This window comes from Sorex fumeus, unplaced genomic scaffold (assembly GCF_029834395.1).
Source record: "Sorex fumeus unplaced genomic scaffold, SorFum_2.1 ptg000014l, whole genome shotgun sequence".
NCBI classification, from domain to species: Eukaryota; Metazoa; Chordata; class Mammalia; order Eulipotyphla; family Soricidae; genus Sorex; species Sorex fumeus.
Window position 1 is genome coordinate 20,447,632 of NW_026606071.1, and position 26,780 is coordinate 20,474,411.

A 26,780-nucleotide genomic window follows, 5' to 3' on the forward strand; every position below is an offset into this window, starting at 1 on the left:
TATATCTGGGCAGTGCTTAAGGACTCACTCCGGTGTTGAGGGATTGTTTCTGATGGTGCGTGAAGAACCATATGTGGTTCTGAAGATCAATCCTGGCTCAGCTGCATACAAGGCATTAAACTCCATACTATCTCTCAAGCAATTTTTTTATTTTGCCAGCAGCTGGCATTCAGCATGTGCTCTACCTCTGAGCTATATCCCAATATTCTCCTCCCCACTCCCCCAAAACACCCCCTGAGCAACAGTTAATTTCAAGAATTTGCTTAAAGTAAAATAATCCAGACAACACTGTCTCTTTCATAAACATAAAATGTGTAATAAATATAAAGAGGACAGTGATATTTATATCAAGGGTGAAACAATTTAATCTGAAAAGGCTTCTTTCTGAATCTCTGTTGTAATCTGAGTATTCTTTTTTCAGTTTCATTTCTAGAATCTCCATTGTCAAACTTGTCATTCACTTTCAAGCCCCCACATGGGATGTGGCAGGTGAGTATCTGTAGGAATACAATTTATTGTCCGCTCCTCCACTTAAAAGTAACTGCATAATGGAAGAAAAAAAAACACAAATATGTAAGTAAATACAATTATTTTATGTGACATTAGCCTAAGATAACTATTGATGATTAACTTGAATTGAAATTTATGCTTAAAGGACATTTTATTAGTATCCACTAGTATATTATGAAACATTGTATCAAAACTTTAAAAGTGACCATTTGAATCTGGTTGAGCCATAACATGTATACTACTGTCCTTTTTAGGAAGCATATGCTAAGAAACATAATAAAACTAAGAAATCTGAAAGATGATACAGGTTTACATATTTCAGAACATTATCCCAAAGCACCAGTCAAGTGTGGCTCATTTTATAGTCTATGCTTATTACTTAAATTTGTTCCAGTTAGTTTAAAGTATATGGTTATAGCCTTAACACACTTGATAGATTATGAAATATTCATGATAAAAAAATTATAACATATAAAAGGGAAATGTTTCCTCTTTTGAATAAGATGAGATTTTACAAATAAGAGAAATTTAAAACACAGAATTTTATATATATATATATATATATATATATCAGGTATACTGATACTGATAACTGAACAAACATACAATTTATTTTGATAACCTTTCTTGTCCAATAACTGATAAAATCTTTAAAAAATTCCCCCCCAAAATAACTGACAAGTTCTTACCCCTGTGTCTGTCCAGTCTACACTCAGAACTTTGTCTTCATGAGCAGCCAGGTCATAGAGAGGAGCCTTACAACTAAAAGATGAAAATATGAATGTGCTAAATGTATTCCATAATATTAAAATTAACATTCATGATTACCAGCTTTCCTAAAAATTTTGCAGAGTGCACACACCTTCCCTGCCCTATGGTCATGGTCCTCCCGTTGTTCATCAATTTGCTCGAGCGGGCCCAGTAACGTCTCCATCATGAGACTTGTTGTTACTGTGTTTTGGCATATCGAGTACATCATGGGGAGCTTGCCAGGCCCTGCCGTGCGGGCGAGATACTCTCGGTAGCTTGCCGGGCTCTCCGAGAGGGGCGGAGGAATCGAACTCGGGTCGGCTATGTTGGCTGCGTGCAAGGCAAACGCCCTACCACTGTGCTATTGCTCCAGCCCTAATACTCACCTAATTTAAAATTCTGATTGCTTACTTGATATCTCTCCTGTTTCTGTTTTGTTGGCTACATCTAGTGATGCTGAGGAATTAGTTCTATCTCAGCGGACCCATCTGATGTTGGGGCTGAATAAAACTGAGGGATTTCTAGGGCTTGCGAAACCTGTATTCCAACAGTCTGAGCTATCTCAGCCATCACCCATTTTTCCATAGTATCAGTTCACAAAGACCAATACATTACTGCAACTGGTATATTAGGGAAAAATGCAACTTATTTTTAGACTCCCCTGACTTTTTATACTCTCTCATCATGGTTTTCAATGCTCTTTGTTTTTGCATGTATACACTGAAAATCCCCAAATTTATCTGTAGCCCAAACAATTTTTCCTGATTTTGATATGGATATCCAATACATAACCTGAAACAAGTTCACAAAACCCAAACCTCTTAATTTTCCCTCACAAACCTGTTTTTCTCCTCTTCCCCATAACTAGAAATAGTACCACTCAGCTGCTCGGCCTTGATCGCCCTCTCTCTATTCAATTCTGAATCAGCCCTGCTGAAGAGGGTTATCAAGATATGTTATCAAAATAATGCTAAAGACAGCTGGAGAGATAGTGCAGTAAGGTGGTTATCTTGATTGTGGTTAATCCGGGTTCAATTCCTGAAAGCCTGTATGGTCCCCTGAGCCTGTGATCTGTGATCTCTGAGCACAAAACCAGGAGTAATTGCTGAGAACAGTCACGAGTAAGCACTGAACAAAAACCAAACCAAAACAAATGTAGCTAGAATCCAACAACTGGGCTGGAGTACAGTTGGGAGGGCGGCTGACCCGGGTTTGATCCACAGCATCCTATATTGTCTCCCGGGTACCACCAGCAGTAATTCCTGAGTGCAGAGCCAGGAGTAACCCCTAAGTATTGCAGGGTGTGATAAAAAAAAAAAAAAACCCAACCAACCACTTATCTCCAGCATAATCTCTACTGTTCCACCATAGACTAAATTAGCATTTCTAAACTGGGGGCAATATGGTACCTGCTGTGGACCCCTGGATATGCCAAGGACCACATATAAAAATCGTGTAAATGTGTGACCATGGTATGAGAGGGAACAACTTGTGGGGGGGGGGGGGAGCGCATGACGGAAATAAATTTGTAAGGGGGCATTTGTTGGAAAAAAGGTTGAGAAATTATGATATAAATCACTTTTTTCCCCCCTTTGGGCCAGACCTAGTAGTACTTAGGGCTTACTCCTGGCTCTGTGCTCAGGGTTCATTTCTGGCAAGCCTGGGGAACCGTATGGGTTGCCAGGGATTGAATCTAGTCAGTCATTAGCAAGGCAAGCACCCTATCCTTGTACTACTGCTTTGGCCCCATGACTCTTAAATTATAGGAACAACTTCTCTGATTTTTCTTCCCCAGCTTAAAACTCTCTAATAAAACCTTCCACATTAGGATGAGAGAGTACAGTATATAGAGCACTTGTCGTCCACATGACTGACCCGGGTTTGATCCCCAGCACTCTGGGACTGCCAGGAATGATTCCTGAGTTGCAGAGCCAGGAATAAGCCCTGGGCATTGCTGGATGTGGTCCCCAAACAAACAGACACATATACCACCCTCCAAACCCTTCCCCATCACGTTGATTGAATGAAACTCAAATTCCTTTCCAAGGCCAAGGAATGTAAAAACCACCACATGCCCTATGCTCTTACCACTTTCCTCCTTGCTTATTCCATTCTTAAACACCAGCCCCTTGGCTATTTGCCCACATGTCAGGAATTTCCCCATTTTACCTGCTGCTCCCTTTGCTATGATCATACCTTCATTGGGGTTATGCCCCAATATGGTTCAATCCACTACTTGACTATCACTATCTATCTAAGAGGCCGTTCCTGTTTAAGTGGCCCTTTACTGTTCTACTTTCCTCATAGCATTTACTAATACTAGAATGCTGACAAGTTAAATAGTTAACTGATCATCGTTCCATTCTACTTGTAAAAAATTAAATGTATGCAATTTATTCTTTCTAGAATCAAGAAAGAAACCTCTATTATCTGCTTATAATTGGGCAGAGTTGCATCTGTTCAGAAACCATTAGGATTCTATTTTTTTATATTTATAGTTTGAAGGGTCAGGATAATTTTTCTACATTTCTAAACAATTTCTACATTTCTAAACAATTTTTCTACATTTCTACATTTTTAAACAAGGTCAAAAAGATGTGTTACATAAACTTGTGAATTTTTTGGGCAAAATCACAACCATACTCTTTCAGAATACAAAACACCTGATAACATGAAGAAAATTCTTTTGATTCTGGCTTTTCTTTTTGAAAACAATTACTATTATTGTATCAAAGAAGTCATATGACCAATCTTTTTTTCTTTATGATTTTGAATAATTTTAGTGTTTCTGTTTATAGTATTTACTCTGCATACAATAAGCAATAGTTTTTTTTTTTGGGGGGGGGGGGGTAGAAATTGGGCTTACCTTCTCGTATCCCACAGCTTGACAATATTATCTAAGGAACCTGAGATCAGCTGCTGCTCATGTGTAGGAGACCACTTAACTGATGTTACCCAGCCTGTATGTGAAGTTAGGGACAGCGACACTAAAGAACCATCTGAACAGAGAAAGGATAACAATTACTGAATTTTAGAAAACAAAAGATGGAACCAACAAATGTGTTAAAAACATTCTTTTTATACATTTTGTTAGTGAGAAAAAAAATACTGATATTGCTTACATATATCTTTCTTCCATTGGTGCAGATCACTCACCTTTAGTTCGCGGATCCCACAATCTGATATGCCTATCTGTGCTGCCAGATGCTAAACGTTTACAAAGCGGAGAATAGGAGATAGAATTAAACACTTTATTTCCTGTCTGAAAAGACAAAAAGAGGGTGGAGAGAGATATTTAATCCTGGCAGTCAAAAGTAATGAGGTAAAATGAGGTTATCATTAAAAAGCTCAAAGAATTACTATGGCTTACCAAAGTTGACTTCAGACTGCCAGACTCAACATCCCACACTCTAATTGTGTGGTCCCAAGATGCACTGCAGATTTCTTCAGCATCTGACCAAAGAACAGAGGAGACTGCTTCCTTGTGGCCAGAGAGGGTAACTATGGGAGTCTAAAATCAGATATTCAAAAGACAAAGCATTTTCATTTTAGAGTAATTAATAATTCGTAATTAAGTTATTAGTAATTAAGATCTTAGTAATTAATAAAATAATAATAAAAGGCCCTCCCGTTGATCGTCGATTTGCTCGAGCGGGCCCAGTAACGTCTCCATTGGAGACTTTGTTGTTACTGTGTCTGGCATATCGAATACTCTCGGTAGCTTGCCAGGCTCTCCGAGAGGGGCGGAGGAATCGAACTCGGGTCGGCCATGTTGGCCGCTTGTAAGGCGAACGACCTACCGCTGTGCTATCGCTCCGATCTTAGTAATTAAGTAAGTTATTCTTAAACCCATTTGCCAGATATTTTGCCAGGTGCAAAATATGTCCTACTTATTTCTTTCTTATAATAACCCTGCAAGAAGGTCCCCCCACCCATGAGCGGGGGACATACCCAGCAGTACTCAGGAATTATTCCTGGTGGGGCTCTAGGGACCATTTGGGATGCAGGGGATCAATCCTGGGTTGGCTGTTACAAGGCATATGCCTTAGCCACTGTACTACTGCTCCAACCCAAATAAGAGTTTTGTTTTCGTAGAAGATACTGAACCTGAAAAAGATAATTTGCCTAAACTCAAACCTCTTATAGGTAGCAGATGTAAGTTTGTAACAAATTATTAGGTCAAAGTTCATTGTCTTCCCATTCTATTTTGCTGCTTCCCTCCCTGTTCTACTTTTCATTTCAAAAAGTATTAATATAATAATAATTCTTCCACATATGTTACAAGTGTAAATAAGTCTAAATTTATTATAAATATGATACATATTTACATATTATATTACATATACATATACATATTACATATACATTTTTACATATTAGAGGACCTGATGGTACAAGCGCGAATGATCAAGTACGACATCATTGGTCTGACTGAGACAAGAAGGCACGAATCTCACCATGCCGTTTTCGACACTGGAGAAGAATTGTTCCTCAGAACATGCGATAAAAGAGGTGTTGGAGGCATCGGTGTCCTTGTCAACACAAACTTGGCCAAGAGCATTGATTCATTCGAATGCCTAACAACCCGAATCGGACGTTTACATTTGAATAGATGTGGCTCACTGCCTGCAGTTTCTATCTTCGTTGTCTACGCACCAACATCTCATTATGATGAAAGAGAAATCGAGAAGTTCTACATGGAGCTAGAGAAGTTCTATAAAGAAGACCACACCTTCTACAAGATCATTGTGGGTGATTTTAATGCCAAGATAGGACCGAGAAGATCAGCTGAAGAACTTCACATCGGGACCCATGGCCTAGAATGGAACGAACAGGGTGAGAGACTGTCAGAGTTCATCATGTCGACCAAGACCATCCATGGTAACTCACAGTTCCAGAAGGCAGAATCTGAACGATGGACATGGGAGTCTCCCGGTGGACGATTCCACAACGAAATAGACCACATCATATTCAATCGACGGTTTAGCCTGACTGATGTCGCTGTTGTCCCAAAATTTCGAACGGGATCGGACCACCGTCTCCTTCGTGCAAAATTCTACTTCACAGAGCGGGGAGAAAGGGCTGCAAAGTTCAAAAAGAGAACTCCCAGAATGACCACCAACTGGGAACTCTTTGGTACTATTGCGGCAACATGGGAAGATGCCATTGTTGACAACATTGACGAGGAATACGATCGACTGGTTCAGCACCTCCATGAATGTGCGAGGAACGCCAAGAGAGAGATAGCCACAAAAAGTCGCCTATCTTCGAAAACTCTTGAGCTAATTCGCCAGCGTGGTTTGGCGCATGCCTCAGGCAACCGCAAGCTAACGTCCGAGCTTGCAAAGCAGTGCAGAGATGCGATCAAGGAAGACCTCAAAGAGAGAAGAGCAGAAGTACTGGTAGATGCGGCAGAAGCCGGGAAAAGTATTCGTAAGGCCCGCCTGTCCTTCGCCAACTATTAGACCAAGATGACTGCCCTCCGACATCCTGATGGATCCATCACATCCTCCAGAACGGCAATGGAGAAGATTATCCATGACTTCTACTCAAATCTCTTCGATAGCCATGTCCACTTGCCAACATACCAAATTCCACAGGATGGGTATGTTGTTCCCAACGTTCTCCCCTCCGAAATCCGACACGCCATTTCGTCGGTAAAGAAACAAACAGCACCCGGCCCAGACAAGGTCAGACCTGAACACCTGAAGAACCTGCCGTCAGTACTCATCAATACACTGACTCGGCTCTTCACTCGCTACCTGTCTGAATGCAAGGTTCCGTCCCAATGGAAAACCAGCAGGACCGTACTACTGTTCAAGAAGGGAGACATCCATGACATTGGCAACTATCGCCCGATCTGCCTATTGTCTGTCATCTACAAGTTGTTCACTCGAGTCATCCTGAATAGGATTGGCAGAACACTAGATGAAGGACAACCATGCGAGCAAGCAGGGTTCCGCAAAGGATTCAGCACCATCGACCATATCCACACAATAACCAAGCTCATTGAGGTTTCTCGGGAGTTCAAGATGCCGCTCTGCTTAACGTTCATTGATTTAAAGAAGGCCTTTGATTCTGTTGAGACGGAAGCGGTCATTGAAGCCCTAGCCAATCAGGGCATTCAAGCCCAATACATCAGGATCCTCCGTGAGCTGTATTGCGGATTCACTACCAGGATCTCACCATTCTACAAAGAAGTGATCGTTGATGTCAAGAGAGGGGTGCGGCAGGGTGATACCATTTCACCGAAACTCTTCAGTGCCACCCTCGAGAACATCATGCGACGACTGGAATGGGAAGGAATGGGAGTGAAGATAGATGGTCGGCAATTACACCACCTCCGCTTTGCTGATGACATTGTTTTAATAACACCAAACATCAGCCAAGCGGCACAAATGCTGGCCGACTTTGACCGTGAGTGTGGAAAGGTAGGACTACAGCTGAATCTTACGAAGACAATGTATATGAGAAACAGCCTTGTTCCTGACGCCCCATTCGCTCTCAATGGAACGACCATCTCCGAATGCAACAGCTATGTCTACCTAGGTCGAGAGGTCAACATGACAAATGACCTGGCACCCGAGCTGCGCAGGAGGAAGAGAGCGGCTTGGAACGCCTTCAAGAACGTCGAAGAAATAGCTAAGAGGACGAAGAATCTCCGGCTCCGGGCACATCTCTTTGATTCCACTGTTTTCCTGCATTAACATATGCCTCAGAGACCTAGGCCCTTCGCAAACAAGATGAGAACGCCATTCAGGTCTCCCAAAGAAGAATAGAAAGAGCTATGCTTGGAATATCACGTTTCACTCAATTGAGAGAAAGAATCCGGAGTTCTGACATCCGTCGACGATCAAGGATCAGGGACGCTGTCTCATTTGCCAAGGTGTCGAAAATCAGATGGGCTGGTCACGTAATGAGATTTAAAGACGACCGTTGGACTAGAGCTGTTACTGATTGGATTCCACGGGATGTCAAGAGACCGCGTGGCCGCCCACCTACCAGATGGTCAGACTTCTTCCTGAAGATCATGAACGATCGGTTTGAGGCCCTTCATGTTCCCGGAGCGAACAGATGCCATTGGGCTACACTAGCACGCGACAGGGACAAATGGAGACGTTACTGGCGCCCGCTCGAGCAAATCGACGACTAACGGGAAGTTAAGTGATTAAGTGATGATACATATAAATATGTATAATATATTAAAAGTTCTGGAGTCAGACAGATTTCGGTTTGACACTGCTATTTTCAGTTGTGCTGCCATTTTCTACATTCTTTTCCAGTGGAGGAAATTTACTCAGGTAAATTAATTTCAATAGATTATTTTCACCACATATTCTTCTCAGCATTGTTAAGTTCAAATTTCAAATGTTTTTCTTAAATTAAAATCCCCACACTACCAGTTTTAAAGACAAAGAATATATGAAGGACAGGGGAGGGGTGGGTTTGAAAGGGAAGACAGTTAATGTACTCTTATTACATTAACTTCCTTAATTATTACTTTATCTGTAATATAAGTGGATTAGATCAGATATCAGAAACTTGTTGATAAAGGCTCACTGATAACTTTGCTTTGCAGATCAAATGCATTCTTTCATGCATATTTTGTTTTTAAAACAAAATGACCAAATAATCCCTAAGTTCTCTTTTGTTCTGAAAATTTCCTGAAGAAAAGCATGAATCTATTAAAGGAATAGAATATCCATGGTGATGCAGAACAAAGTGAAAATATGGTAATATAAAGGTAACCAGGGACCAGTGATAGTGCAGCAGGTAGGGGATTTGCCTTGCACACAGCAAACCCTGGTTGGACCTCAGGCAATCTGTATGGTCCCAAGAGCATGGCCAGGAGTGATCCCTGAGTGCAAAGTCAGTAGTAAACCCTGAGCATTTCTGCTATGGCTCCAAAATTTAAAAAAAAAAAAAAGGAACCAATGCTCTAGGATAGTAAAAAGCATGGTGAAATATTTATGAGTAAGCAGAGCAATACTGTTTTAAGTATTTATCCAGAAGAATGAAACCTTAGTTTATACCATTGTTTACAAATGGTTATAGCAGATTTATTCATAATTCTCAAGTTGGAAACAACCCAAATGGTTTACAGCTGGTGAATTATTAAATCAACTGCTGTAAATTCATTTAATAGAATACTACTGACCACTTAAAAAGGAATAAACCAGAGCCAGAGATGTGGCTCAATTGGTAGTGAGAGATCCTGTTAGGAGTGTAGCCTTTGGTCCAAGTGTACTACCCGGTGTACCTCAACAATGACAACAACATGGAAATAAACCATGTACTTCCAAAAGCCTGGCTGACTACTACTTATTTTTTATTTTATTTTGCTTCTTGGGTCACATCCAGCAGTGCTTAGGGCTTACTCCTGGCTCTGTGCTCAGGGATCACTCCTGGTTAACTTGATATGGTATACTGGAGAATAAACCAGGGTTGGGCATAGTAAGATAAGTAGCCTCTCCACTGTACTACCTCTACAGCACCTTATTTTTAAATGAGGGGTTCGAAGGGTCAACATCAAATGCATTATGGTAATGTGAAAAAATGCTGGATGCAGAAGCTCAGTGTATAAAACAGCGTATTATACACAGGTAATGAGAGGCTTCATTCAGCTTTAGCACAACTTTTAGCAATTATCCACTAGTGTATAATTTTTAAATCTAAAAAAAGGCTAATTAAGGTGAAAGCAAAGCAAAACAAAAGTAATTTTCTTTTTTTTTGCTTTTTGGGTCACAACCCAGCAACGCACAGGGGTTACTCCTGGCTCATACACTCAGGAATTACTCCTGGCGGTGCTCAGGGGACCATATGGGATGCTAAGGGGACCATATGGGATACTGGGAACCCAGGTCGGCCGTGTGCAAGGCAAATGCCTTTTGCTCCAGCCTCCAAAAGTAATTTTTAAATGGGATCAATACAGACTTAAGATAACTACAGTTGGTTCTTACAAATATTTACCCTTGTTAGTCCTAATTGCTCTGTTTTTTGTTTCTTTCTTGGACGATTTGTGGATTCCTCTATTTCATCTTCTTCGTCTGTAGGGACTATTATAAAAGAATTAGTATTTGTAGAATTTATGGGAAATACTAATTACAACAGACTCAAAACACTTCTGAACATAGGTTCTCTGAATTAAATCAGCTAATTAGAAAATACATATTCTTTATTTAATAAAAAACTACATATAAAAACAATACCTGTTACTGATTTTCTACAAGGAAAAAAGCAAAACATAAGTTTCATTAAATCTTAAAATCTAGCAGTTTGATATTTTGCTGTCTTTAAGATCATTATTCTAGGGTTAGCAACATTGCTCAAAGGTAGAGTTCATGCCATGAAGGCCCTGGGTTTGATCTCTGGCACACCCAAACCCCTCGAATATGATTATTAAAAACATACATCACTTTCCCATGTCTATGAAAAACTACAATTTTATTATTAATTGTATAAGAGTTTTGACTAGATTGCATTTACATTATGAAGGGAACAAATGACTAGGTAAATGTGTTAAAAGGAGATATTCCAGCCTGGTTTATTCTCCTTTACTATTCACTTTTCTAATAATAATTTAAAAGTACTTTATAATGATAAAATCTTCAGGCTGGGTTGGGCATATTTATCACTGAGCCACATGCCAGCACTCTCAGTTCTGAAATCTTTGTTCCTTACCATTTGGCTCAGTAGCAAATCTAAATGAAAAACTATACATTTTAACAGTAACTATAAGTACCAATGTTTTTCACAAAATAGATTATTAAAGGAAACAGTTACACATACATCTTACTGATTCATCACTTGCTTTAAATATTTTTGGAAAATCTACTTATATTTCTTGTCATCCTAAACATAATTATTTTAAACTGCTTTAGTTTTTCTTGATCTCTAAACACCATTTTGCAAAATGTATTATATTGTAATATAGCAGTTACCTCGAAATAGCAGGTAATCTTAAATTACCTGTGTAATTTTTTGTCGCTATTTTTTCTCTGGTCTCCCAAACAATGCTCCCATGGGGCTTGTGATCATTCCCAGAAATCCTCAGCCCAGCTATGCTAGTCAGTATGCTTAGTAATGGTTCAATACTGGGTCTACTGGTGCAGTGCTGTCTAGGCCCATTAGTGCTGGGGGATAGGAGGAATATGATTACTGAAGATTCTTGTTGGGGCCTATGGCTTGAAAGGTGTTTTTTCCAGCCCTTTGAGCTGGCTCCCCAGCTTGTACTAGAAGCTTTTTAAAATTTTAATGTGGTGGTTTCTTTTCTTTGGGGGTAGGGAAGGGTATGGAGGAGCAAGTCACATCCAATGATGCAAGGGACTATGCGATGCTTGAGATCAAACCCAGCACTCCTGCATATAAAACACATGCTCCCGCCCTTTGAGTCCCCTCCCCAGTCCATTTTCCCCCTATTTCATCTATAACTTTTCTTACTACTATAAATGCTAATTTATTTCTTCCTCTTTCCATTGTTTCTATTTTTTTGGTGTGTCTGCAACATCCAGCAGTGCTCAGGATTAACTCCTTACTCTGAGCTCAGGATCCAAACGGGTTTCTGGGAATGAAACCCAGGTTAGCTATAAGCAAAGTAAGTACCCTATCTGCCATGCTATCTCTCTAGCTCCTATTGTTCATTTTAAAAATCTGTGTTTTCAAAGAAAATTAAGCTTGGAAAACTATTGAAAGTAGGGTGTTTTGTGTTGTTTTTTGTTTTTTAAAATATAGACCAGAAATCCATATTAAAAACAAAGAAATTCCTCCACAGAAAAGTGGTCTTAATCAGGATGATGTAAAAGGGTGATTTTATTTCTAGGTTCCTAAGTAAGATAACCAGAGAATTAAGGGAATTTAGGTTCTATAACAGATATACTGTCCTAAATACACCGATTCATTTTTATGGCAAAATCTGGGCTAAAATTTCAGTGAAATTATTGAAACACAAAGTAAAACAAATATTTAATTTACCTGTAGACCATATCTTTAGCATCTTGTCCCAGGAGCCACTGCAAAACTAATCAGAAATATTTAAATGAAAATAAACTATAGTATAATCCAGAATATCATTTGTCTGATTTTTTTTTTGGTCATAAGAACATTTGTTGTGCCAAGAAATCCTTACTACTTTTTTGTTCTTTGTACCATATCCAGCAATGCTTAGAGCTTATTTTTTTTTTTTTTTTGCCTTTTGAGTCACATCCAGTAATGCTCAGGGGTTACTCCTGGCTCTGCACTCAGGAATTACTCCTGGAGGTGCTTGGGTGACCATATGGGATGCCGGGGATTGAACCCAGGTCTGGCTGTGTACAAGACAAACACCCTGCTTGTTGCGCTATCACTCTGGCCCCTTTGAGCTTATTTTTGACTCTACCCTCAGAAATCACTTCTAGTGGGGCATGGGAGACCATACAGGGTACCAGAGAAGAACCTGGGTTGGCTAGATAGTGCCCTGCCCACTATACTATCTCTCTGGTCTCAAGACTGTTTTTTGTTTCGTTATGGGGACACTCAGGTGATTCTCAGGGTTTACTCTTGCCTTTGTTTTCAGGGACTCATATGCAGTGCTAGGGATTGAACCTGGATCAGCTGCAAGCAAGATAAGCACCTTTTCCTCTGTCCTGTTTCTCTCTCAGTTTTTGGGCCACAACCAGTGATGCTCGGTGTTACTAACTGGCTTTGTGTTCAGGAATTACTATTGGCAATGCTTTGGAGACTATATAGATGCTGGGGATCAATCTGGGTCGGATATGTACAAGGTAATCACTCTACCTGCTGTACTATCTCTGGCCCCAAAGTATCTCTGGATGCTGTTACTACCTTGGTATCATTTGTCTGGTCTCCTAGATTCCTGGGAACTCAATCTCCATCATTACTAAGTTACTATTCTTAACCTATTTCCTGTGACAGTTGCTTAGATAAAAGTGAACATATACTCTATGCTATAACACCAGGTCTCTTCCTTCTTTAGGGCTTTTCTAATTTGGCCTGTTGCTCCCTTTTCAGAAAAAAAAAAATCACACAGAGCCCTTTTGGAAATCTACCATGTTTAAGTAAGCAAACAGAAAATATCCACCTGTTGCACACAAGGCTATTAGCCTTTGGATCATTTCAGCACCCCCTGGGGCCAGTATCACTCATTTTGGGAAACACCTGATAATCAACTAAATATTTGCAATTGTTAGCAACTATGAAAATATTAACTACTATGATTTAAGGGAATTGCTTGATTTTTAAAATTTCTACAAAATATCTGCAATTTATATACAATTTTAAACCAGGGATCCAGATTAAGGAAATTTTCAATTAATTAATTTATTTTTTGGGCTTTTTGGGTCATACCTGGCGATGCACAGGGGTTACTCCTGGCTCTGCACTCAGGAATTACCCCTGGCGGTGCTCAGGGGACCATATGGGATGCTGGGAATCAAACCGGGGTCGGCCGCATGCAAGGCAAATGCCCTACCCGGTGTGCTATTGCTCCAGCCCCTAAGGAAATTTTTTAATCTTTTGTTTTATGAGTACTTACTTTTGATTTGATATAATATTTATTACTCACCAATTACTATAAGATAGCCAATTACCATGAATATTTGCATAAACTCAAATTCCAATTCAGCACACTAGTACTAAAACAGATACTTACTTTGGTTCCTGTGCTATCGACAGCTATAGAATCCACACTTCCAGCATGACCTCTACAGCAGTGCAGGGCTTTCACTTTGTTTCTCTCTACATTCCATTCCCATAAGAGAATAGTCTGATCCATAGAGGCAGTTAATAGTAGACAAGACAAACTGTCTGAAGAAATAAGAAATGAATCAGTTAAAAACCAACAACAACAACAATGTTTAGTACTAGTTGTGGGCCCAGGAAGACAGCTCCAGCAATAAAGCACATGCTTAGCATGGTGCAGGACTAGAGTTTGATCCTCACTTTAAAGCCTTGGTGGTCCCGTCCCCACCTCAACAACCTGAGCACTACTGAGAGCACTAAACACTCAGGCCACAACACTGGACATTGCCAGGACTGGGCACGATATATGAAAAATACAGTAAGTTCTCACACCAAATTTTTGTCTGAAAAGATCTGTTAAAAGGACAGGATAGAGGATTATAATGATATATTGTTTGCAGTTTGTTTGTCCAAACTGGCAGGGTACCAAATGTAACCTGCCCACACGGCAGAGTCTGGCAAACTCCCCATGGCGTACCCAATATGCAAAACACCAGTAACAATGAAGGGTCTCATTCTCAAGAAAGAGCCTTGAATATGGCACTTTTTTAAAAAATCTCAGGGCTAGGACGAAGGAGACGTTACTGGGGCCTGCTCGAGGCAATCGACGAATAACAGGATGGTTGTGATTGATTGTGATTGTGATTGTTTGCAGGAGGCCCAGCGTCAATGCATGGCAGCACATCATCCCCCAGCAACACTGTGAGAGTAGTCCCTGAGCACTATTGGGTATAAATGGGTAGAAGAGTGGTGCAAGGATGTGATACAATATAGAACACATGCTGAGATTTCAAAAGGTAAGAGGTCGTTCCCTGCCATCCATTCCCCTGGCATGGTCAAGTGGGACACATCTCCACCAGCCCATCTACTGATACCATAACCACAACCAAGTATGCAACCCCAGGCACCACAACAATGACAATAACCATGAAAGGGAAGGCAAAAATATTAAATTCTGAAAAAGAAAGAGAAAGAAGCTCATATGGCTATGTTTTTTGTTTGTTTAGTTTTGGTTGGGTTTTGTGGGCATACCCAGCAGTGCTCAGGGCTTACTCCTGACTGTGTTCAAGGGTCACTCCTGGCAGGGTTTAGGGGACCATATGAGATCCTGGGGACCAAATACAGGTTGGCAATATGCAAGGTAAGTGCTTTATCTGCTCTGTTATTTCTCTGGCCCCATATTGCTAATTTTTTAAAAAAGCAGCATATTGTGTAAGGGGAAAACCTCCCAAAATGTATAAGAGCTCATGGCTGTAGCTTAGTAATGAAGCAATACTTTCTATGTATGACACCCTGGCACCATAAAAACTGCACTGCACTGTCCTCCCATTGTTCATCGATTTGCTCGAGCGGGCACCAGTAACATCTCCACTGTGAGAATATGCAACGGGGAGCTGCCAGGCTCTGCTATGCGAGCGGGATACTCTCGGTAGCTTGCTGGGCTCTCTAAGAGGGGCAGAGGAATCGAACCCAGGCCGGCCGCATGCAAGGCAAATGCCCTTCCCGCTGTGCTGTCGCTCCAGCCCATCACTGGGTAAGCCCCAAAGTTTTCCTCAAACGAAAAAACCCCAAACAACAACAGTGTAAAGATATGACTCTAATAATTTTTTAAATGTATACTTGATGTAATTTTAATATTCACTTTTAATTCTTTATGGGTTTAAAATGATATAATCCCTTTCTTCTTGAACTTTATATATGAGAAGGTTTAGAGCAGGAAGTCCTATTCCGGTGGCACTGGGGGAACCACGTGGTGCTGAGGAATGAACCTGGGACTCCTGTATGTAAAGCAGGCACTGCAGTCCCACGGATCAATCTGCCTCCCTCCCAGTCCCTAAATCCTTGAATATTCTGTATTTAAAAATTTTCACAATGACTATTTGTTATTTTCACAGTATTTCATCCCCATTCTATCACAGCTCTAAAAATAGCTTCTTTACAATGCTCTACTCCAAAGTCCTTTCAGTTTAGGCAGAGCCCTCACCTTTTTTCACCCAGGCCACATCTTTAACAACGTCCATATGTCCGACAATCGTCATTATTGATTTTCCTTCTAAGGACCAAATTCGGGAAGTCTTATCATAAGAACCAGTCAAGATCCTATGAGACAAAAATCTTATGAAACACGAAAAGTAGCTTTCTTAAAACTAAAATTAGTACTTCTAGAGCAGTTAAGAGTAAACCGAGAGTCTTATTTTTATACTACATTATACAGCTTATCCAAGAGGGCTGGCAGTCCAGTACTCAGGAGGGCAGTGCTAGAATTATAAGTCCACCTTATGGCTGGACTTGGCAATGCTAAGAGGGCCAAGTAGTGCTGAGAAGGAGTGTCAGGGCTTTGCACATGCACACCGTGTGCTCTACCAATTGAGCCTTACCCTAGCATGAGAATTATACTTTAAAACTCTTCTTTAATATGAAAAACAAAATTTCAAAAACACACTAGAATAAACTAGAAAATGCTGTATTTGACATTTCTTGTCTTCAAAGTTTAACAAACCCTGTATATAACTTTTTTGACTATTATAAAAAACCTATAGTTTACGGGGAAGCTGAGAAAATTTCATAAAATCTAGGAGATTTGTACTTAACAAGCCCAAACCTTTAAAAACAGTAAAATCACTAAAATAATAATAATAATAATAATAATAATAATAGTAATAAAAACCCTTTGGGTAATTATGGACACACTCCTTGAGAAGTAAGCTTATACTATGATCCAATCTTAAGGTATTTTTTTTTCACAAGGCCAGTAGAGTTTTGCTCTAGTCCATTAATACCATCTTGATTCCGAGTTCTCCCTTTTTAGCCTTAAAGTAGCATTATCTGCATCTTCAAAGTTGTTAGGCCAGAATATCTGTCTATAGAAAACATCTTCCCCCACCCTTTGAAATAAGTTACTTCCTTAGTTTTAAATGGAACAGACTAACTAAACTAAAGCTCCAATACACTAAAGCCCTGTAGATCTGATCTAAACAGAAGACAAATTTTACTACAACAACTTGATACAGAAAAGAAAACCTATTAAAAAACAGTTCCTTTTCAAGTATAATGAATGCAAAGATCTTTGCCATGACCACATTTAGGTCAATACATTGTTTCTTTCACAAAGATAATCACAGAAAAATATTCATAGTGCACTTAAAAAGAATGACAGAAGTTGCTTAAGAAACAGAATAACATTCATCTGGCAATACCATTCCTCTGCCCCTTCGATTGAACTGATCCAGTCATCGTGAAACAAGCACTGCTCTGGCTGAGGTGCAGTATACTTTTCCACATATTCTATTTCCACAACCTCTTCCTGGAAAGACACCAAAAGCCAATCAAGTAATGCACGCTGAAAATGGTACATTATGAAGAGAAAAGGATCCCCAATTTAATACATATCTTGACAGTCACTTTTAGAACCTAGAAAAACTGGAGCCATACAAAAGTAAAAAAACTTCTACATAATAATTTAAATTACAAAAAAAAAAGGATATTTATTTATTTATTTATTGCTTTTTGGGTCACACCCGGTGATGCACAGGGGTTACTCTTGGCTCATGCACTCAGGAATTACTCCTGGTGATGCTCAGGGGACCATATGGGATGCTGGGAATCAAACCCGGGTCAGCCACGTGCAAGGCAAATGTCCTACCCGCTGTGCTATTGCTCCAGCCCCGGGAATTCATGCTTTTGAAGCAGGGGAAAAAGAAAAGAAACTAAGAAACTTCAAATCATAAAATATCATAGAAGCAAGCAAATAAGCACAAATAAAAAGATGAAAAAGTGATTATGTTGCAAAATATTGTCAATGTTCTAGTGTCACTAAATTGTATTTAAAAATGGAAAATTTGAGGCCCTAGTGACAGTACAGTGGGTATAGTGTTTGCTTTGCGTGCAGTCAATCCAGGTTCAATCCCTGATCCCTGGTATCCTGTATGGTTCCCCAATCTAACCAGGAGGGATCTCTGAGTGTAGAGCCAGGAGGAAGTCCTGAGCACCATGGAATATGGCACAAAAAACAAAAAAACCCGAGGACAATTATGTATATTTACCACAGGTCTAAATTTTATTCAATAAATCATAAAAGCAATTGCAAACTATCTCAAATTATATAAACAATAATTATAAACATACATTATATAGTTTAAAAACCACCGGGGGGAAATCACGACATGGCATAATAACCTAAGTTTTTTTTAATCTCACAATCATTTTGTATAATGTTTTTGTAGTATACATGTATTTACTATTCGTGTTCTTGCCAGTTCTTATACATACGAAGTACCTTTTTATGTCTATCTGCATTTCTTGAACACACTCAGGAAAGAGGGGAGAGGGAATTTAAACACTGGATATTAAAAAACATAATTTTTAAATTAGATATTTAGAAAGTTAATTTTTGGGGGAAGAAAATAATTATCAGTTTTGTATATGTGCTGATGAACTGAGCACAGAGGCAGGAAAAGTCCAAAGATCTTGTAAGCTGCGTATAGATTTAGGCCAGTTCTGAATCTAAGAAGTTTATTTACATTAGTTAATGACAACTTAAGTAAAACCAATTAGATATTTGAACTTACTGATGAGATGTTTTCCAGTTCCATGTGTTTGAGCAAGGGCATTCGCAAGAACTGACCCTTGATAAGAAAATCAAACTCCACATGTTTGTGTAACTCTAAAAGGAATGTATAATAAAAATAAACATTCTTAGGAAATGCAATTGAATTGTCAGAGACATATAAGTTACCCCCATACAAAAAGGCACCTGTTATGTCAGTATAGTCTCCAAGTTTTCCATGGCACAATCCAACCATGTAGTCTAATATATTATGTGATTTTTAAGAACAGAAACAATTTATTCTATTGGTATGATTTTCTTATCATTGATATAATTATTTTAACTTTTTGTTTTGTTTCTGGACCACGACCAGTGGTGCTTGGGGACTCTGATACTGGGGCTACTGCATGCAGAGCACGGACTCCAGCCCTCTGAGTCATTTCCCCAACCCAATTATTTTAATTTTTTAAAAATTTATTCCATGGAAAACTTCAAACACATATGAAGTACCCAATTATATAACATAATGTAACCCAAAATAACATAAAAATACCCAACTTCAACACATTCTGACAACTGACAATGTGTAATTATCAATATTTTTCCCATTTTTTACTCCTTGTCCACTCTAACTTAAAGCAAACCTAAAAATTTTATCATGTATCTATAGATGCTTAAGTACATATACACTTGTTATAAGAACTAAAATAAAATTACAATATTATATAATTTAAATCAAGTAGCCAAGTTTTAAATTTCCTCATTTCATTTCATAAATGTATTTTGTAGTGAGTACATCAATACCCAAAATCTACATATCTGATTATTTATATTATTAAACAGAGCAGAGAACATTATTCCTCCCTTCCTCTTTCTTCCCCTTAAATTTACTAGGTCCTCTAGTAAATATTTGGAATTTGATTGTGGGCATCTCCGAGGTATCTATTAATTTGTTGCTTTACCATCTGATACATCATAGACACTGGGCATACCTAAATGTTTTATTAGATTTCAGGTTTCCTGCTGTTGGAGAGGAACTGCAAGATTTCCTACTCCACCACTTCAGGAAATTACAATGTATCTCATCTCTTTAAGATATTTAGACACAGCTCTCTTCTCAAATGATGCCAGTCTGATTCCATCCTTCATAACATTCTCTGTCATATCTAACTAATGGTTTAGCAGCTTTTGATATTCATTAGTTATTCCTTTACCTGGAGTTAACAAAATGATACATATTAATCATTTCATACTTGCTCTAGCTATAACCCTTCAAGAGAAGTCTTCACATTAAGAAAATCTGATTTATTTGCATCATCAATTCAAGGGTAATTAATCACTCATGATCTCTAAGTACAGTCAGTAGTATCCCTGAGCACCACCACAACCCCCCCTTAGAATATCGACTTGTTAAAAAATATATTGCTTACTTCAATTTAAAACATGTACAAGTGGCGACTAGTATAATTTCTTTCCACTTGTCACCCAACAGCAACAATGATAGACTTGTGAGAGCTGGATATAGTATAGCATGCAGGGTTCTTGATTTGCATGCAGCCAACCTGGGTTCAATCCCAGCACCCATATGACCCTTATGCCCCCCTACACCCCCCCCAACCCCCCCGCCCCCCGGCATCTGGAGTATCTCTGAGTTCACAGCCAGGAGTTAGCACTAAGCACAGCCAGGTGTGGTCCAAGCCCCTAGCCACTCCTCAAAAAAAAAAAAAAGTTGATATGGTGTCTACTCTTATATCATCTATATATACCATGTCCATGTTACTTTATAGTCAGTACATAATTTACATGGAATAACATGTTTTATATTATTTGATACTCTTTCATTTTTATGTTTGAGACAATATTTTTACATGAATTCTAAATATGCATAAAATGCCAGGATTAACACAGGCATTTGTTAATATTATCATTGTGGTTCATAGTAGTGTGGTAAATGAGGCCTAAGCACAAATATGCTTGTTCAGTGCCTACTTAACCAGAGCAATCACATCATTTTGTTTGATCCAGCAGTGATCAGGACTTACTCTTGGCTCTGCACTCAGGGATCACTTCAGACAGGGCTCAGGGAACCATATGGGATGCCGGGGATTGAACCTGGGTTGGTGTGTATTAGCCAAGTGCCTTATCTGCTGTACTGTCACTCCAGCCCCCAACATCTATTTATTTTGGGGGTAACATCTGGCCATGAACAGTGCTTTTTCCTGGTGGTCTCTGGGGGGGAGGGGGACCACAAGTAGTGCCAGGTATTGAACCTGAGCTGGCTGCATGCAAGGTAAGCTCCTAACCCCCTGTACCATCTCCTTGGCCCAAAATCACAAATCTTTATTACTCAACATTTTCAACTGTTATACCAAAAGTCTTTATTTCTAAATCTCAACCATGTTATTTCTATATTGCCTTAAAAGTATATTAAACTGAAATGATTATTTTATTCTGAAAACTTTATTTCAAAATATTTTTTAAACTATCATGCAGCAGGAAACTCATGAAATTCACTAATTTTTTGCTGTTATATAAAATACAGCTTAAAAACTAAAGCAAAATATAAACATGTTAAATTTCAGTAAAGTCAGTAACTTTGGATTCTCAGTATATGTATTCTGGATTCTCAGTATTCTGGATTCTCAGTATATGTATACCCACCATTTTTGGCCTCCAACAGTTTATTGATGAGGTTACTAAGGTCAGCAATTTCAGAAGCTGCAGGAATTGAGAAGGGAACATCATCTACTGCATATCTATAGAAAAAATAATATATGTCAAAATCAAGTTACAGATATTTTAACAAATCTGCATTCATTCAACAAACTTTTAAGTGATTATCTAACACATACCAGACATTTTGTTACATGACAGTTTTTAGGAAGGGGGAATTTAGAGTCACATCCAGTAGTGCTGTTTGAGGTGAGAGTGGAGATTAGGCTTGGTGTTTTGGGGTTGTGTGGGGAGATTACTCCTGGTGTTGTATAGGAATCAAACCTAGTGTTTATATAAGCAAAGTATGTGCTCCAGCCCTCTCAGCTATCTCTCTGAGCCTATTAACAGGGGCTTAGCAAAAATGAATTAAGAAATTTTCTAAGAAACAGTTAAAATCTGGAATCAAATACAATAAAATTATAAGAACAATATAAAAATGATAAAATGGAGAACAAAAATGTGTTGGATCATTTCAACCAAAGCAAAGATCGCAGGGAGCAGAATTTGAAAAAAAAAAATGCACAAGAAAGTATCAATTCCTAAGTTACATCTAGGAAAATGAGTTTTTGCCAGGTTGGTGAGTTAGCTGAAAGGAGGAAGCAAGGAAAGAAGCAAAAATAATAGCTGAGCACTATTAAATTATTCACACAAACCCCCTAGCTTATCTAGGCAGTGATCTACAAATGCATGGAGTGGTATTATAAGCTGTGAAGTAGGTCTACTTTCTGTAGGAAATGAGAACAACTATTGCAATTAAAACCTCATTGAAAACTCAATGGGCTGAGTGCATACTTTGCATGTAGAATGCGCAAGTTCCATCCCTGGCAAAGCCTGGTCCGCTGCACACCACAGCAGGAAGAGAACTCTGTGCACAAAGCCAGGAACAGTCCCAAGAACAATAGGGTAGAACTTAAGATTCAAAACAGTGACTAGAGTGATAGTACAGTGGTTAGGATGCCTGCCTTGTATACAGCTGACTTGGGTTCAATGTCCCAGTATCCTATCCTATACATGGTCACCTGAGCACCACCAGGAGTGATCTCAGAGCTCAGAGTCTGGAGTAAGCCTTGAGCATCACCAAGTGTGGCCCCAAACAAAACCAAACCACACAAAACCCAACAGACCCCCGCCCCCACCCCCAATAGCTCTTTCTTGGTAGCATCTTGGAGACTATTTTAGAGAAAACAGTGAACAAATTAGGAAAGTTGTAAGAAAGAATGGGAGAGAACACTTGCAAGTTGCAAATATCTGATAAGGACTATGCTTAGAATAGAAATGAAAATAAGTACCTACAAAAAAATCTGTACACAAATGTTCACATATCATGATTAATATCCAAAAGGGAGAACAGACCATCTGTTCATTAGCTCATGAAACAAAATGTGTTTCATACATACAATGGACTCAGGTCTCATCATCATAAATGAAGTAAAGATATTAATAATATGGATGACCCTTGAAAACATAGTAAGTCGAAGAAACCAGGAACAGAAGACTATGTTATATAATTTTTTTTATATTATAAACAAAACTATATGTTTAGAATGAAGTGATGTCCAAAAAGAAAATTGGAGGGGGTATGGTGCCACCAGCAGGTCAATCTACCTGTGAGGCGAGTGCATCAGCAGCCTGATGGCGCCTTCAGGCTTCCAGATACCCCCAAATTGCTGCTGTGCCTTTGTCTAGACCCCAAAAACTTGGGGCAAAGTTTACCAAGAAAGTAAACAGCCAAAAGTTAGGTATGTGGAGACACACCCACAAACCACCTTGGGCTCAGCTATATAATTGGAGGTCTGGCCTCTCTGGTTCCTGATCGAACTGCTTAATGGCCATGATCCCAGAGACTCAGAAACAAATCTCGAAACCCAAAGGCTTTTGGCATAAATGCGTCCGGTCCCTGCAATAGGTTACCGGTGCTGGGTCAACCCAGGTGGGAATAGGTTTTGTGCCTTGGCCTGTTCCCCCTGGCGGCCCAGTGGCCACCATCCTCCAGAGGCCACTGGACAGTCAGGTTTGGGCCCGCAGTGACAAGACACGTGGGGCCTCATGGGATGGGGGGTGGAGCTGGCCTTTTCCTCCCTACCCCAACGAGACCCCATAGTCATAGCCCACGAAAGGCCTTTCTAGCTCCTGATCAAGCTGCTTAATGGCCATGATCCCAGAGACTCAGAAACAAATCTCGAAACCTGGTGGATAGAAGTAAATACTGGTAAAGGGACTGTTGCTTAAACATCCGATGCTTAATAATAACTTTCTCTGTAATTTATGGTGACTGAAAATTAATTTAAAAGTTACCTGATTTTTAATTAAGGCTGTAGTTTTGGAAAATAGAAAGTTTCAAAAGATATTAAGGATAGACTGCAGGATTCATTCACCAAAACAGGAGAAAATCTCCTTTTGCTACAATGGGTGTTTAAGAGAAGGGAGGTGCTTTAGAATTTATTCAACAGAAAAGACTAAATTAGCAAATGTGGGGTGGACTTTGAGGTTTGCGTTATCTCCCCCCACCCCATTTTTTCAGGTATGGGGGCTAAACCCCAATGTTCAGTGTTCAGGGCTTACTCCAGGCTCTGTCCTCAGGGGTCACTCCTGGCAGGGGACTAGATGTGTATGAAATAAATGCCACCAAAGCAAAGTTATTTAGTATCTGCAAAAGGTAACAAAAATTAGAGATTACAGTTTTTCGTTCCTCCATTGAAGCACTTATTATTTTAGTCAATAAAATGAGGGACAGGGGATAGGGAGCTTGCTTTGCAGCAGCTGGCCTGAGTTGGGTTCCTGGCATCTCACATGGTCTTCCAAACGCTACCAGGAGCGATCCCTGAGTACAAAGGCAGAAGTCAGCCCTGAGCACAGCTGGAAGTGACCCAAAAAACTAAAAAAAAAAAAAAAAAAAAAAAAAGAGGGACAAGAGGAAGCAGCAAAATTCACACACACAAATATGTTGAAATTATTACATATTTATGAGTAAAGTCATCATCTCCCTTCATTTTGCCCCTATTAATAATAACCAGAATATCTTAAGCCAAATAAACAAGATCTCTCCAGGTTTTGCTACTATTTTTGATCACTTAAAACATTCATAAATCCATAAATCTCAAAGGTTAAAATACATGATTTATAATTTATAAAAATTTCATATCAATCAAAAATTATGAATAAAAAGTTCAATTAGAAAAAGATGTAATTCTATTATTGCATTACATTCCCTGGGAAGTATTTAGGTTAAATATACAAACTTACGTGTACTGATAATAGAATTTATGTATTATAGTATGCAAGCATCCTCTCTCACCCAGCATTTAAGAGAATGTTTCCTAAGAAATTGTTAAATACTATCAATAGACAGCCAATTGGTCGTAACTTACTTCATTCGGCAAACAAAACAATCCTTTTCAGGTTTCTCTAAACTCACACTTAAAATTATATGCTAAGGGCTGGAGTGATAGCACAGCGGGTAGGGCGTTTGCCTTGCACACAGCCAACATGACCGACACAGGTTCGATTCCCAGCACCCCATATGGTCCCCTGAGCACCACCAGGAGCAATTCCTGAGTGCATGAGCCAGGAGTAACCCCTGAGCATCGCCGGGTGTGACCCAAAAAGCAAAAAAAAAAAAAAAATTATATGCTAAGCTAAAACGTGATCCCAAAGGGCTGCAGGCAAGCCCCAGAGAAATCTTCGCGGGGCAATGCGGATCCCATCTGAGCACCGCAGAGTTCGGATTCTCCACCCCACCCCATGCCCCCAAAAGAGGTGTAGATGGGGTTTGGAAAGAAGGCAGAGACAACCAGGGATCAGAGAGCCACAGAGTCAAACCTAAGGGGTGCTGGGAAAGGGTTCTAGGGAGGGGAGATGGGAAGTACTTTTACTTACTTCTTATTGTCAGTGAAGAAGCGGGTCTGGAGCTGAGCCATGACAGGCAGTACACGCAGACTTGCCAACAGAAATGTAGGGGATCACAGCAGACAAAAGGCGTTCTCGTCTCTTAGGGCTACGAAACGAGGACGCTCAAAATGAGAACACGCTGGTAGAGGAGAAGCTGCAGAGACTGGGCTTCCGCATTCGGTCCCCCGACCTCACAAGCAAGAACCCACCACGAGGCTGCAGTACCTTCACCAAGTCCAGGCCACAAACATCAACGACCTATTCAAGGATTTAGGAATCATCGATTGGCGAAGCAGTTTTAAAGGGGACGTCTCCCAGTAATTAAAAAAAAAATCAAACCCTTCCCGCAACATATTTAGGCCTGGAAACCTTTGATGACAATTCAGAAAGTCCCGATCAGATTAGGTTTCTCTCTCGCTCTCGCTCTTATTCAATCTGAAGAAATATCCCCTAAATCCGCTATTTCAAACACAGCACCTACCTAGACACTACAACTCCCAATAAGCAGCATTTCTTAGACGCTGTATCTGGTGGAATTTGTGGTCTTATTTGCCACGCGACTCTCACATCCTTTTTGGGGGTTGGAGATAAACATAACAGTGCGCTGGGACTAGCTCCTGGTAGTGCCAGGGTCAACACGGGGCTCCCGCATTTCATGCATGCATTTCATGGAACGCATGGGCTCAGCACATGGGACTACTGTTCCAGCCCCCAACACCCCCACCCCCATCCCATGACTCTCGCCAGCAGCTACTATCTTTACTCTGTCTCTTAAATTTGGTAAAGCCCATTCGGATTAATTTTGTACTCGCCATCCCAAGAGAACTTAAACCCTACCGAGATTTCCTCTGGGCTCCGGCCTCAAACCTCAGGCGATGAGGGGGCGGGACTACGAAAACAGAAGAGCCAATCAGACGGGAAGGCCGACTACGGTGGCTGAGAATGGCCTCACTTCAGGGCGCTCCGTGGCGCGCTCTCCGAGGGGGTACGCCTGCGCACTGGGCTGGTCTCCATGGCGGGGCCTCGGAGCCAAGACGAGGTTGAGTAGACTCGCTTTGAATTTTCTCCCCTCTGCTCCAGCACTTGGTGGACTTCCCTCCTCGCCCAGTAGGGCGCTAGTCGGCGGCGGCGGCGGGAATGGAGGAGTCGGAGGTTTGGCTGGGCCGTCTGCGCTGACGGACCGGACGCTACCTCTCCCCCACCCACCCCCCACCCACCCCCTCCCGCACCCTGCTCCCTCCCCCGCCTTTTTTCTTCCTCCAGCCGCTTCCTCTCCGTCACCTCCTGACCCCGCCGGGGCTGGAGCCACTGCCGGCCCTCCCGCGCCCGCGTCCCCGGCCTCTTCAGCTCCCCTTATGACGAGGCCTGCGGCCGCCGGCTCGAAACCGGGCTCCCTGGCCCGGGGCAGGCCGGCGGGAGAAAGGTGGAGGTTAGAGGTCTGTGAGCTCCCGAGTCCCCAGGACGCACCGCGGGGGGATCCGGACCCCTGGGCGTAAGCGCCCCGCGGTGTGCCCCCCCCCCCCTCACGCCGCTCCTCCCTCCCGCTGTGAGCCCTTATCTATGTCTAGATGTGGGAAGCCTTCCTCCCACACGTCTCATTTTTCACTATTTTGTCTTAAAGTGAGCCAAGGCCAGT

General features: G+C 40.6%; 1 protein-coding gene across 2 annotated transcripts; it reads right to left on the reverse strand.

The window, feature by feature from the left end:
* Positions 1–239: 239 nt before the first annotated feature.
* On the reverse strand, positions 240–26,345 carry WDR12 (WD repeat domain 12). Of its 2 annotated transcripts, none has more exons than XM_056111734.1 (14): positions 26,097–26,345; positions 25,133–25,402; positions 21,203–21,297; positions 18,564–18,658; positions 17,193–17,299; positions 15,980–16,095; positions 13,907–14,061; positions 12,232–12,277; positions 10,231–10,316; positions 4,631–4,771; positions 4,417–4,522; positions 4,127–4,259; positions 1,200–1,272; positions 240–541 (listed from the first exon to the last, which is right to left on the reverse strand). In XM_056111734.1, exons 2-14 carry the CDS (start codon positions 25,171–25,173, stop codon positions 464–466), a joined length of 1,272 nt encoding a protein of 423 aa, XP_055967709.1. In that variant the 5' UTR covers positions 25,174–25,402; positions 26,097–26,345; the 3' UTR covers positions 240–463. The 2 variants fall into 2 exon arrangements, with proteins under 2 accessions (XP_055967709.1, XP_055967708.1); XM_056111733.1 differs by having other exon boundaries at positions 25,982–26,345.
* Between the last annotated feature and the right edge of the window lie 435 nt (positions 26,346–26,780).